General features: G+C 56.3%; 1 protein-coding gene across 4 annotated transcripts in view; it reads left to right on the forward strand.

The window, feature by feature from the left end:
- PIEZO1 (piezo type mechanosensitive ion channel component 1) overlaps window positions 1-13430 on the forward strand; it is a 103229-nt gene that overhangs the window by 33141 nt on the left and 56658 nt on the right. For 3 of the 4 annotated variants that reach the window (XM_054048840.1, XM_054048838.1, XM_054048839.1), the window contains exon 2: window positions 10734-10829. In XM_054048840.1, coding sequence (XP_053904815.1) covers window positions 10734-10829 — 96 coding nt within the window. Of the gene's footprint in view, window positions 1-4180; window positions 4218-10733; window positions 10830-13430 lie in introns of those variants that run through there. The other variant, XM_054048841.1, reaches the window with a different exon arrangement.

Here is a 13430-nt window from a genome sequence, read left to right on the forward strand (position 1 = left end):
CCACATTTATTTGACAAATAAAATTTGCAGAATTTTAAAATGTGCACAGAATTTTTAATGTTTTGGCACCGAATTTCCTCAGGAGTAGTCACAGCTGGGGTGTGGGAGATCTTGGTGCTGAAGGGGTTAACTGCCTGGCCCTGGCGATTTAACTTGGAGACTCTAATGCCCCTGGGCTCAAGGGTCCGAGGTCCCTGACAAGGAAGCTGGGAGCAGTCCTGAGCCTCTTGGGGAAGAGAGGGTGAAAACAAGGCTGCCCTCCTGAGTCAGCTGCGGCAGTTCCAGCGGTCTCTCTCGCTCTCGGGAAAGGGCTCTCTCTGCCTCATTGTTGCTGGCACCGGAAGAGGCATATTTGCTCCATGAGATCATGCAGTTTGTAAATTTTGTAGTTAGCAACCACTGGCACTTGTGAAGCCGGGGAGCGCAAGGTACTGCAGGCAGAGGTCACTGGCTGGCCTGCTCCCCTCCCAGGGTGGCACCGAGGGATGTGCCGCAGCCAGTGGTGGGGATGCTGCTGATTGGCACTTGCCCCATCACCCACATCTGTCGCCTCCAGTGCTGGCCGAGCTGGAAAGCAGCCGGGGTGCGCGCAGAGGAGGCCAGACCTGCGCTCTAGGGTGGGCCCTGTGGCTTGTGGGCACTGTGCTCTGGGAGCCAGACCCCTTTTGGGGCCACATGACTTTCCAGCCTCGGCTGCCCTGGGACACTCTCCCTCGAACCCTCTCTAGCACTGGTTTCCTGAGCGGGCAGCGGGGAAGCAAAACTCGGGGCGGTGGCTGCGCGGAGAGAGAGAGCAGCACCATTGCTAAAGGGCAGGTCCCCGCTCCTCGGGGCCGCACCCTAAGGTGTGCTAAGAAGGGAGGCTGGGAAGAGGGAGGCATGCTGAGGGGGTGTCTCACTCCTGAGCCCCGTGTGCCCCAGCTCGTCTGTCCCCTGGGCTTAGTCTGACCCTTACCGGAACGGGCCGGGTTCACCCTGGCTGGCATGGGTGGGGTTCCCTTGCGGGAACTTGGACAAGGCCAGTGTCTCCCTGGTGCAGTGCAGGATCTGCCTTTCTGGGTGGGGGCGTGTATTGGGAGACCTGGGGTTTCCTGGCTGCCTTAAGCAGTCGCTGTCTGGAAGGTACCGTTGCGTCGTGCATTTGGAGACAGGGCCTAATGCCCTGCAATGACGCTGCGGCCCTAAGCCTTCTGTTGGACCTGTTTTCTCCTGGGCCTCTTGAAGTGTGACCCCCTCAAAGTAAGTGTGTGTGAGAGAGAGAGAACCAGAATGCAGCAGACACCCTCCTTCTCCCCCCCTCTGCTATGCGAAAATAAGTTGTAGGGGAGGAGAGGGCAGAACTTCCAGCACCTGCCTCTGCGCCCCGTCCTCAAGGACTGGCATCTTAGGGTTGCTGCAGGCTGCTCCTTTCTGGTAAGCTGCGACGTCTCTGCCCCGAGTGCTGTGCCTGGAGCCACGGGGGAGGAGGCGGCGAGAGGGAGGGGGCGTGATCCTTGTCTGCATGGTACAGCTCCCTGTCCCTTTGCACAAGAGACGCTGCTGGGCTTTACCTGGCCCCCAGGTGGATGATGGCTCCTGCTGGTGCTTTCCTTTCCCTGGAGAGCGTGGGCTGTTTTGCCTTCCCACATGCGCTATCTCAAACTGGGCTCCGGTCCCCCGGGCTGCCCTCGTCTCCTGCCAGTAGGGGTTGCTGAAGGGGGTCTGGTGGGGCAGGCGGCTCCGCAGCGATGGAGGGCTGAGTGGGCCATGGAGCCTAGGGGCAAGGGGTGGTGGTTGTCCCCGTCCCCCCACTGTTCTGTGTTGCAGGATGTGGGGACACTTGTTCTCTTGCTCCCCAGGCTGTGCCAGTGCCAAGCTAATATTGATGCCCTTTTGCCGCCATTAAGCTCCCTGAGAAAGCGGCTGAGCTGGCTTTGATCTCTGAACGCTCCGCAGGGCTTTCGCCTTTGGCCATGTGTCCCCCTCCAGCAGCACCTCGGTCAGATGCGTTTAGCAGGACCAGGGACTGACAGTGCCTCCTTGCTCCCGAAATAGGGAGCAGCCAGTGGGCCACCCCAGCTCTCTGCATTCGGATTCTCTGCGGCAGTGGGCGCACCCCCACCTTGTGCCCCACACCAAGCACTCTGGGTGCAGCCCCAACCTGCCAATTGGTGGAGCTCGAGGGAGATTGATTTGCAGGGATGACAGGCTCCAGCCCAGCCTGTTCCCAGCAGCCCCAGGGGCTCTGGACTGTGTGTTAACTCCAGGGCGTGTGTGTCGGGCAGCACGGAGAGGCCCTCTGTCGATGCAGTAATCTTATATCCTTGGCATCCCAGTCCTGGGCTTCCCGCCTGGTGCATTTGAGCTCCTGGTGGGAGCGTGACTGGGCAGTGGCTGGGGTCACACTTCTTCCCGCGGTGTCCGGCTACATGGCCTTTCTGCGGCTGTGCGGCTTCCTATCCCCAGGGAGCGAGATCCCACGGAAACCTGCTGGTAAACACAGGAAGGGCCGTGCCCCCTTCCTGTCAGAGCCGGAGTGCGCCGCGCACACCGCCCGGCACTAGCCAGCACCGTCGTACGGAGCATATTTACGCTGTGCTGCTTCGTAGAGGCCCTGGCGCTCTGTGTAGCAGGACACACCTTGCTTATTGGCCCCCCCGGGTTTCATTAGCTCCGATAAAGGCCTGGGGAAGCTGGGACCTGGGAGTCCTCAGCTCTGCTTCGGGCTGGGCCTGTGGGCATGAGCCGCTCTGGCACAGAGAGAGGCCACAGGCCTGGAGTGAGCTGGGGAGGGGAAGGGAGGATGTGATGGCCCAGGGTGAGTGCTCGGCAATCAGAGACTGAGGGGTGCATGGCAGTGGGGGGGGGGAGCATCAGCCAGTTCTAGGCCCCCTCCCATACCAACTCCATCTCTGCACCTGGCCCTTTCCTAAACCTTCCCAATTGCTGCTTTAGCTGCCTCCTAGGGGATGGGCCTGCCAGTGGTTATTTTCCCAGTGCCACCCCCGTCCCGCTTCGCTCCTCGGACGCCCTCTTTCCCATGAGGCCTCGGTACATGAACCTCCCCCTCCCCAGATTGCCAGTGCCAAGTGTCAAAAATCGCAGCAGGCCCCTGAAAATCAGGGGATCGGCTTGAAGATCATGAGATTTTAAACCAAAATCAATGTTTGGACCTTTTATATTTGCCTTCTGGCCTCTAGGGGCCACATGGCTAGTTCTTCCCCGCAGCCATGTAGACTAGAAAGTGAATTTAAAAAAAAAAAGAAAAGGAAAAAAAAAAGCGGAGATTCTCCTGTAATCACATGACTCAGGTACTGGGGCTTTAAGAAAAACAACATATCATCAGCTCCCGATCTTATCGGGTCTGGCAACACTGTAAATAACCCCTTACTTTTATTGTTGGGGGGGAAGGGGCCAAGCCTGCTGTACATTGTGGGCGACCCACCCCAGCCCGGCCTGCTACTCCAGTAGGAAGATGGGGAAGGGGGCTAGAAACTTGGGGCACAAATGAATGCTGACAGCAGCTGCGCTAACCGGGGCGCCTACGGCTTTGCGGCTAGTCTCATTCCGTGCCGGCAGTGGCTCCCTACGGCCTCTTGCTCATGTGGGTGTCTGCATTTGATTGTGGCTTGTGTCTGGTGTTGCCCAGCAACCTGGTTTCTGATCAGATAGCATCTAGCCTGGTGAGTTCTACCAGAAGTAGACTGACTTCCTTTGTGTATCCCTGGGAGCTGCTGGTTTTGTAACCCACAGTATGGATTGCTACATCTCCAGCACTTTTGCTATTGGAGACGTGGGGTTTCCAGCTCTAGGCTGGCTGGAAGCACAGCGCCCGTCGTTTGTTCTAAATCCCTCCAAGCTCCAGACCGGTCAGATGGTTTCACTCCTTAAAACAAGCTGTAATTTGCCTAAAAATAATCTCCAGCAAAGAGGAAAGCTGATCTTGTGATTAAAGCACAGGACGGGGAGTCAGGCGATCTGTCTCCTAGCCCGGATGCTGCTGCTGACTTGCGTGTGGCTTTGGGCAAGTGGCTTAGCCTCTCTGTGCCCTCGTGCAAGGCGCGGGGGATGGGCCTGAGCCTCCTACCCGTGCATGGCGAGGGGGAATGTTTGGGATGTCCGGATGGAAGGGGGAAGAGGAGGACAAGGCCAGATCTGAATGTTCCCCTAGTTCGGTGGGCTTGAAGACCACGTTCTGGTGTGAACGAATCTCTGCATGAGCTCTGATAAACCTCCAGGTACCACGGCTTCGGGTATAGAGGGGTGGGGATGGGACTTATGATCCGCTTCCCTGGAGCATGCCACTGAAAGCAGATTGGTGTCACTGTGGCCCCAAAGGTGTCCCACCTCCTGCGGCCCTGCGCGTCTCACAGCTGTTCTCAGAGCGGGTTGAGAGGCTGTAAAGCAGGGGTCCTCAAACTGGGGGTCGGGACCTCTCAGGGGGTTGCAAGGTTATGAGATGGGGGGGTCGTGAGCTGTCAGCCTCCACCCCAAACCCCTCTTGCCTCCAGCATTGATAATGGTGGTAAATATATAAAAAGTGTTTTTAATTTATCAGGGGGGTGGCACTCGGAGGCTTGCTGTGTGAAAGGGGTCACTAGCACAATAGTTTGAGAAACCACTGCCGTAAAGCGTCCCGCACTCTGGGCAGCTCAGAGGGAAGCCATTCTTTAAACTGCTTGTGCTCTGAATGTGCCCAAACAAACACTGATAATCGGGATACACAAGGGCCCTCACCCAGACATCCATCCTGCTCCCTGAGCATGGACGCTGCAGCCACTCTGCAAGCTGTGCCAGCTCCGTGCCAATGTCTGGGACAAAGAGTGAAGGCCTGATGGCAAATGGCCGGTTCCTTTGGGTGTTCCCCCACAGTGGAGCCCAGAGGGCCCATGCACAATGGCATGTCTCCCAGTGTCTTGCCTTTGGGGTGGTCCATCAAGGTGCTTATACAGTGCTCAGCACTGGTCTACGTCCTCCACCCCTGTGAGCGGGTGCAGCGAGACACGGGAGGTGATGGCTCTGTTGTACTCAGCACTGGGGAGCCCTCGCCACGTTCAGCTGTGGGAAAGACGGGAATGAACTGGCGAGAGTCCAAAGGAGAGCAAGAAAAGCCATCGGAAAACCGGCCTATGAGCACAGGCTGGAAGAATTCGGCATGTTTAGTCTAGAGAAAAGGAGGCTGAGAAGGGATCTGAGAAGCCTTCAGCTATATTAAGGGCTGTTCTAAATAGGACAGTGATCAACTGTTCTCCGCATCCACAGCAGGTAGGACAAGAAGCGATGGGCGTAAGCTGCAGCGTGGGGGATTTAGGTTAGATATTAGGAAAAATGTTTGAACCGTGAGGGTAGTGGGATACTGGAATAGGCTTCCCGGGGAAGTTGTGGAATCCCCAACAGGTGGGACAAACACCTGTCTGGCCTAGGGTTGCCAATTTTGGTTGGATGTATTCCTGGAGGTTTCATCCCATGACATAATCTTTAATTAAAGATTAATCTTTAATTCCTGGAGGGTTGGCAACCCTAGTCGGGGATGGTCTAGGCCAAACCTCCCCAAACCTCGGCTAATGCTCCCCGCAATGGCCCCAGGGCCAGGCCCAGGCAAGGCTCCCCAAACAGGGGGTTCACATGTCGCCCAGCACGGGGGAGTTGGGCCGGGTGACCTCTTCCAGCCCTATGTTTCTATGATTCTCTAATGTGGAAGCACACCCAGCCGTAGGCCAGGGCAGCACCGCGCTCGGCGCTGTATAAACAGCACAGAAAGACTGTCCCTGCTCTGGAGTGCTTAGAGTTGACGTAATTCACCTCTGGGCACAGGATGAGCTCAGTGCCCCGGCCCTGGGGGGAGTCTTGCAGAGACGGTGTAGGGTGGGGCAGATCCCCCGGTTGGCCTGGGCTTCTTTGGGTGTCAAAGCAGAAGGGAAGGCGTGTTCCTGGCTCCCGGGGGGAGCGTGCCTGTCAGGTCCAGCTTTGCAGGGAAGGCTGGTTCTGGCGCATTCCCAGGGCGGGCTGCAGTGCGAGCTCCTTGGAGAGGGGAGATGATGGGACCCTTAGCGACACAGCGGGCTTCTTGTGGCGTTTCTGTAGCGAACACTGCCCTGATTTGAAGGGGTGTGTGTGTGGGTTTGTGTATGAGATGCATTGTGGAAATAGGAGGGGGAGGTTTTCAATAAACAGTCACATAAAAAGGTCTTGGTTGGCACCAAAATACACCCATCCTCCCCCCCTTCCTCTCCAGCATTGGACAAAATTGATTTTTTTTTATTTTATTTTTTTGGATAGACATATACAGCTATTACCAGACTGCCCATTTTCTGGTAAAAAGGGGAAATCCTGGCAGCCTGAGCCTGGCGTGGGGGAAGGGAGTCTGGCCTGGAACCATTTTTCAGGGGACAATCTCTCCAGTACGGTGCTCTGGCTCGCACGCTTGTGCTCTCGCTTTCTTGAGAGAGGTTTTTTTTTTTTTTTTTAAATATGTATTTGAAGTGGCTGCGTCTCTGGAAGCCCTTTCCAGAGGGCAGTGGCTGCCAGCCATGGGGAGGGGGTGCTGGGTGGGATGAGTGAGTGGAGATTTATCCTGCCCCTGTATGGTGCGCGCCTCCTCCCAGAACATACTGACTGATTCCACACTGGGGTCGCCCGGTGAGGCGGAGCCAATAGGAAGGTCCAGCTGATCTAGTGGCCAAATTGGATGCTCCTCATCAGAGCATTGTCCCTGCCCCCTGTGCAGCCTGGACCCTATTGGCCACCTGAGAATCCCTCCGCCATGACCTGTCCTGGCATTGCACAGAGCGTGTGGGGAGGCCCAGCACGGCAGTCATGGGGGGTCCCCTGGGTCTGGGATCCACATGGTAGCTCACCAAAGAATGCCGTGTAAGGTCTCTAATGAGAGCCGGCATCACGCTGGTCCCCGTAATCCCTGCGAGGTGTACGTCAGGGATAAGCTGCGAGGAGTTATGTAGATATTCCAAATAGGTCTGTGAGCGATGGCAGGGCACCAGGTGATCCCCATCCTCCTGGCAGGCAGGGAGACCAGACTGGACACTTCTCTTTCTCTCTCTCTCTCTCTCTCTCTCTCTCTGGCTGCTCATGTGCAAATGGACGCCCATTCACAGGCTGAGCAACATGCTAATCAATGGTAAATTCTCAGAATGGAGAGCGGTAACTAGTGGTGTTCCCCAAGGGTCAGTCCTCGGACCGATCCTATTCAACTTATTCATAAATGATCTGGAGAAAGGGGTAAACAGTGAGGTGGCAAAGTTTGCAGATGATACTAAACTGCTCAAGATAGTTAAGTCCAAAGCAGACTGTGAAGAACTTCAAAAAGATCTCACAAAACGAAGTGATTGGGCAACACAATGACAAATGAAATTTAATGTGGATAAATGTAAAGTAATGCACATTGGAAAAAATAACCCCAACCATACATACAATATGATGGGGGCTAATTTAGCTACAACTAATCAGGAAAAAGATCTTGGAGTCATTGTGGATAGTTCTCTGAAGATGTACACGCAGTGTGCAGAGGTGGTCAAAAAAGCAAACGGGACATTAGGAATCATTAAAAAGGGGATAGAGAATAAGACGGAGAATATATTTGCCCTTATATAAATCCATGGTACGCCCTCGTCTCGAATACTACGTACAGATGTGGTCTCCTCGTCTCAAAAAAGATATACTGGCACTAGAAAAGGTTCAGAGAAGGGCAACTAAAATGATTAGGGGTTTGGAACGGGTCCCATATGAGGAGAGATTAAAGAGGCTAGGACTCTTCAGCTTGGAAAAGAGGAGACTAAGGGGGGATACGATAGAGGTATATAAAATCATGAGTGATGTGGAGAAAGTGGATAAGGAAAGGTTATTTACTTATTCCCATAATACAAGAACTAGGGGGTCACCAAATGAAATTAATAGCAGGATTAAAACAAATACAAGGAAGTTCTTCTTCACGCAGCGCACAGTCAACTTGTGGAACTCCTTACCTGAGGAGGTTGTGAAGGCTAGGACTATAACAGGGTTTAAAAGAGAACTGGATAAATTCATGGTGGTTAAGTCCATTAATGACTATAGTCAGGATGGGTAAGGAATGGTGTCCCTAGCCTCTGTCAGAGGGTGGAGATGGATGGCAGGAGAGAGATCACTTGATGATTACCTGTTAGCTTCACTCCCTCTGGGACACCTGGCACTGGCCACTGTTGGAAGACAGGATACTGGGCTGGATGGACCTTTGGTCTGACCCAGTACGGCCATTCTCATGTTCTTATGATTGCGGGGACTGCACGAAAACCCAAACCTGGCAGGGCTGATCCTGTGTAGGAGGCAGGGCTGTGAACTTTCGGCACTCTGTCTGGGGTGCAGATGAGTCCTTCGTCAAGGGGGGGCACGATTGCCATGGAAGACGGGTCTCTGCCACGCTGGTGGGAAAGCACTGTGAGAAGGGCTTTGGGGTGAGCAGAACCTTAGTGGACAAGAGGGTCTAGGCTCTAGGAGGTGTGGTGCGATTGTAACGCTTTGTGCTCAGCAGTTCTGCTTGTTCCCACATGTCTCTGCTCGAGTGCGTTTGTCCCGGCTGTCTCTAGAAACAGATCTCAGTGCCGCATGCTAAGCGGAGCTGTGTGCTAAGGCGAGCTAGCAGGCTTTGGGACTGGCAGGCCTGGCGATTCTGGGAGCTGGGAGCAGCGGATTGGGGCTGGACACCGCAGGGGGATGCTCCGAGTCGGCGGGTGTCTATCGCTAGCCTGGATGAGGGACAGCGGGGGCTGAGAGGTGAGAGCTTGTGCTGCCCGTGGCTGGGCAGATCAGGGAGCTGAGCCCTGGCTCCCTTACGTCAGGCGGTAGCGAGGGCTCATGACCCTGGGGACACCTGGGCGGCAGTGGGGGGTTCTGCTGTGAGCCCACACGTGGGCTTTGCCTCAGCCGTATCCCGCAATCCTCAGCCCCAGGGGGCGAGGTTGGAATTGGCGCGGTGGTCTGGGGCCCAGTGTCTGAGCAGATGTGCCCAGCTGGGGAATGAGAGTGGGCCCCTTTGCTTGCAGAGTGCGGCTCGGCCGCTGCTCCGTCCAAACCCTCTAGAGCCGGCACCGTCCGATGTGACACTCAGCCAGGGCCGGGAATGGGCCTGTCAGCTGGGCTTGGCTATGCCTAGAAAGGCAGGTCTGCGGGCAGCATTAACTGGCATTGGAATTGAGGTGCAGAGGCGGATGAATCCTACAGAAAACACGAGCTCTGCTCCAGGCTGTCTGGCCCGGGGCCGTAGCATCCACTACAAGGTTCTCCCCCAACTTGAGTGTGGGACTGGACAGCTCAAACCTTCTCCAGTGATCGGCCGGAGGGTGAGGCTGTCAGGGTAACTTCCATCACCCCCGAGGGGCGTGATCCCAACTCCCTCCTGCAGGACTCTCCCACCCAGGGGTTTTGCCCTACACGGGAAGCAGCGTCCCCCTCCCCGCTGATGATGATCCAGCTTCAGTGTGTCCCTTTTTGGCGCATGAGCGAACAGGAGGGTTTCCCAGTGTGCCAGCTCCGATTGGAGGCTGGGTCCCCCCGGGGGATGAGCAGGGAGCACGGAAATCATGGCAAGGCTGGGAATAAGGGGTGTGTGTGTGAGGTGGGTTGCCGTAGAGATTCCGTGTTGTGGAGCAAACTAAATGGTGTCTAGACTTGGAAACCTGGGGGGGCAGGGACTTAGAAGGGCAAAGCCACCCTCAGCCCCACGCTGGAAGGGGTGTCGCTGACTGGGGCGGTGCTGGAGCTCTCCGAAGGGGTGGCTGTGTGAGGCCCCTGCTGCTTCCCTCTTCCCCCGCCCCTTGAAATGCAGTGTCAGGTGCGCTGGGGGTTGGGCATGGTCTAGTGGCCAGACCACTGAGCTGGGACCCGGGAGCTCCTGGGGTCTACCCCCAGCCCTGACGCTGCTCTTCCTCTTGGGGAGACTTGGCCTTCGTTAAAATGTGTAAAACGCCGTGTAACGGCTGAATATCATATTAGCCCTGTGGCTGCCTGGGAGCTTCAGTCCCCCCCATGCTGCACAGCAGGGTGATGGTGCTGTTGGAACTCTGCCTCTAGCTCCAGACACACCGGCCTTAGTGCTGTAGCTAAGGGGAGAAGTTCTGGAACCAGTACAGGGGGTATGACACACAGCTGAACAGTTCTGCATCTGTCCAGTAGAGGGCAGTGGCGCACATTCCCTATCCAGGTCTTTGCTGGATGTTTTTTTGACAGGCTGCTTCTAATCTACTTCAAAAACTTCCCATATTATGAATCTGCAGACCCCAAGGTTAGCAAATCCCATGCCATGAAACTCATGCTGGTGGGTGTCAGGAATGCCCCTGCTTTCCAGGGAGCGTTTGGCGGTGAATTCCCCATTTTGGGGGCAGTGCTGGTACTCTTGTATGGAGTGAACGAGCAGCCGGGGGTGGTTGAGATCAGAGCCTGTCTGCCTGTGGGCCCCCTCTTCCTGGGCGGGGGTGGTGGTGGCTGGCAGCTTGTCAGTGCCTTGATGCTGTGGGGGGCCGGGGAGGGTCCCCCAGGAGGAGGTGATCTGGGTTTGTGCTGGCCTGACGCCACAGCCTTCTGCTGTAATGGGGCCTCAGTTCCTGGGCCGAGTAATGAGGAGCTCTGCTTGGGGGGACACTTGTTCCACAAGTCACTCCCTGCCGCCTGGGGGACCCTGCAGCAGCGGGGGCCATAGGGTGTCCTGCCCTGCCCTGCCCTGGGGCGGCTCAGATCTCTAACCCGCCTCCCTTTGCCTCTCTCCCCAGCTTGTGTGTTCCGGTTCAATGCCCTCTCGCTCGTGTACCTGCTGTACCTGCTTCTGCTGCCGTGGTTCTTGGGACCCACCGAACACACCATCAAAGGTAAGGGGGGGGCAGCCGCGGCTCCGCCCAGGCTCCGGGCGTGGCAGGTTTCCCTTTGCCGTGCGATCCCTGAAGGCTTGCCCTCTCCCCACCCCCACGCCTGCTCTCCTCGCTCTGTCCTGGCTGATGGTGGCTGAGATTGGGGGATAGAGATGCCGGCTGCAGTCATGGGGAGACTGCTGTGCTTCCAAGGGGCATTGCTCTGGGAGCTCGCACTCTCTGGGCAGGGCTCCTGGCCTAGCGCCGGAGCGATTTCCTGTTCCGGATACAAGCCGTAAAATCCTTCCTGCCCAGGGCAGTCAGAGCGCAGGCACCACCCTGCGGAGTGTCCCGGGTTTTAGCAGGAACAGTCCCGTCGCTCAGCGGCTGTGGTATTCTCCACCCCTGGAAAGCCAGGCAGGAGTTGGGGGAGACAGCGTTGGTCAGCGGTTAGAGCATGAGACTGAATATTAGCAGTCCTGGTTCTGCAGCCAGGGGCACACCCTGTCCCAGCGCTGGGCCTCAGCCTTCCGAGCTGTAGAATGGGCGAGAAGGAAACTCCCCCTCTCTCTAATACTCTGTGAGAGGCACCCATGAAAAACATCCTCCGTGCCGTGTATTCTAGCAAGTCAGCCCACCTGGGACTGCTCACTTGTCACTGGGCTGCACTCCAGACCCACTGAGAACTTCCTGGCAACAGCAGGCAGAGGACACAGGAACTCCTGCATCCAAAGCTCAGGGCTCTGCCTCTTGAGCTGAAGGAGAATCTCCCTTAGCTGCTAGCAGTATTGAGACTATGGCACACAGCTGAGCAGTTCTGATTCCATGCAATAGAGGACAGTAGCACATACATATGCTATTCATTATGACTGTATTCATCTGTATCCATTTTGCCTCTCTAACTGGGAGTGGGCTAAAGGCCACAAGGCAACTCAGACATGGCTTGGAGATAATCTCCCTGTCTCCTGGACACAGCCCACGTTGCTAGCTTGCCTTTTGGGGCCTGACTGGATCAGACCCCAGGTCCATCTGGTCCGAAGTCCGGTCTCTGACAGCAGCACGCCCCAGAGGCTGCAGAGGGAGGTAGAAGAACTCGGCCATAGGCAGGTGTGGGATAATCTGCCCCCACGTTATGTCTCAGTCTGGTCTCTAATAGTTAGAGATTGGATTAAGCCCTGAAGCAGGAGGCTTAATATCCCTGCCAGAATTTTCATCCTTTGTATAATGGATATTCTAGTTCTCCATAGGAATGTCGATCCCTTTTGGAATCATGCTAAACTCTTGGCCTCTGTGACTTCCTGTGGCAGTGAGTTCCACAGTCTAGTTTTGCATGGGGTGAAGAAGTATTTATCTCTGTTGGTTTTGAATTTTCCATCTTTTAATTTCTTCGGGCCCCCTGCTCTCCCCATCCCATAACACAAGGACAAGAAGGTGTCGCTCCCCATTCATTACTGTATATGCTGCTCTCAGGGTGGATGCTTGCACTTGGCGTGCAGTGGGACTGGGTCCTCACTGGACTGGGGGCTGGTTCTAAAGGAGACCTGGGCACAGACGCGTGTGACTCAGCAGTGACAGGGAAAGGAAATGGAGAAAGTGTGCATGAGTCCGTGGAGCTCTGAGATAATCTTGTGCTCGGGTTCGGTGCCCGGGCCCTGCCGTGTAATGCCCCCACCCCCTTTTCTTGAGTTTTGCTTTGATTGCTGATACTAACCATGCTTGGGGCTAGCTGCTACTGCGGTTCAGCAGGCTGCAGTCTCACCTCTGAGCCACAAGGTTGTGGGTTCGAGTCCCACACGAGGCCTTGAGCCTCTTGCTGTGCTCCCGGGGAGGCTGATGTGATGCCAGAGGGGAGACGTTTAAGGACAACTTGTGTTCCAGTGGAAGTAAAAGATCCCAAGGTCCGTTGGGGACGATTGTGCTGGCTGTTCTGCCTCTTCCGCAGAGCCCTGATGCGGGTCTGTGTGTGAGTGCCGGACGATTGCCATCATCCACCCCCCCCCCCCCCGAAAAGCGACTGGGACCCCTGGGGCGGGAAAGGCTCCAGAGATGGTTTGGATGCAAAATCCTTCCTGTTTCCCCTCTCGCTGTAGTGCCTGCCCTGAGCCTCCTGGCTCATACGCCGCGGGCCGACTCCTGCGTGGAGGCCAGACTGTGGCTTCAAACCACGGCCCAAGCTGGAGGAGGCAGCAGAAGGCATGTGATGGCTCAGGCAGGACCCCTCCTTTACGAAGGGTGCCGCGAGCGCTCGCGGCCTGGGGGCTCTGCTCCCCGCGCTGGCCCCGGGTGTCACTGCTGGCTAGCTCGAACAGCTGATTGACATTTCAGGGGCAATGGCTGCACAGCAGCCGTGGCTAGATCAGCTTTCGGGGGCGGTGGCGGGCAGCCAGATGGCTTGGGGTTTGCAGAGCCAGGGGATCGTGAGAGAATCCGCTGCCGTTTTAGCACTGCGTAGATGGGGTATCCCAGAGTCGCCAGGCAATAATCCCTCTCCCTGTGGCTGCTGAGAGCGCACCTGGCATGTGGCGTCCAGCTCCGGGACCCTCCGTGCCAGAGAAATGTCAATAAACTGGAGCAGCTCAGAGAAGAGCCACAACTGGGGAGTCCAGGGTAAAAAGTCCATCC

The sequence above is a fragment of the Malaclemys terrapin genome, chromosome 14, assembly GCF_027887155.1.
Source record: "Malaclemys terrapin pileata isolate rMalTer1 chromosome 14, rMalTer1.hap1, whole genome shotgun sequence".
Lineage (NCBI taxonomy): Eukaryota > Metazoa > Chordata > Testudines > Emydidae > Malaclemys > Malaclemys terrapin.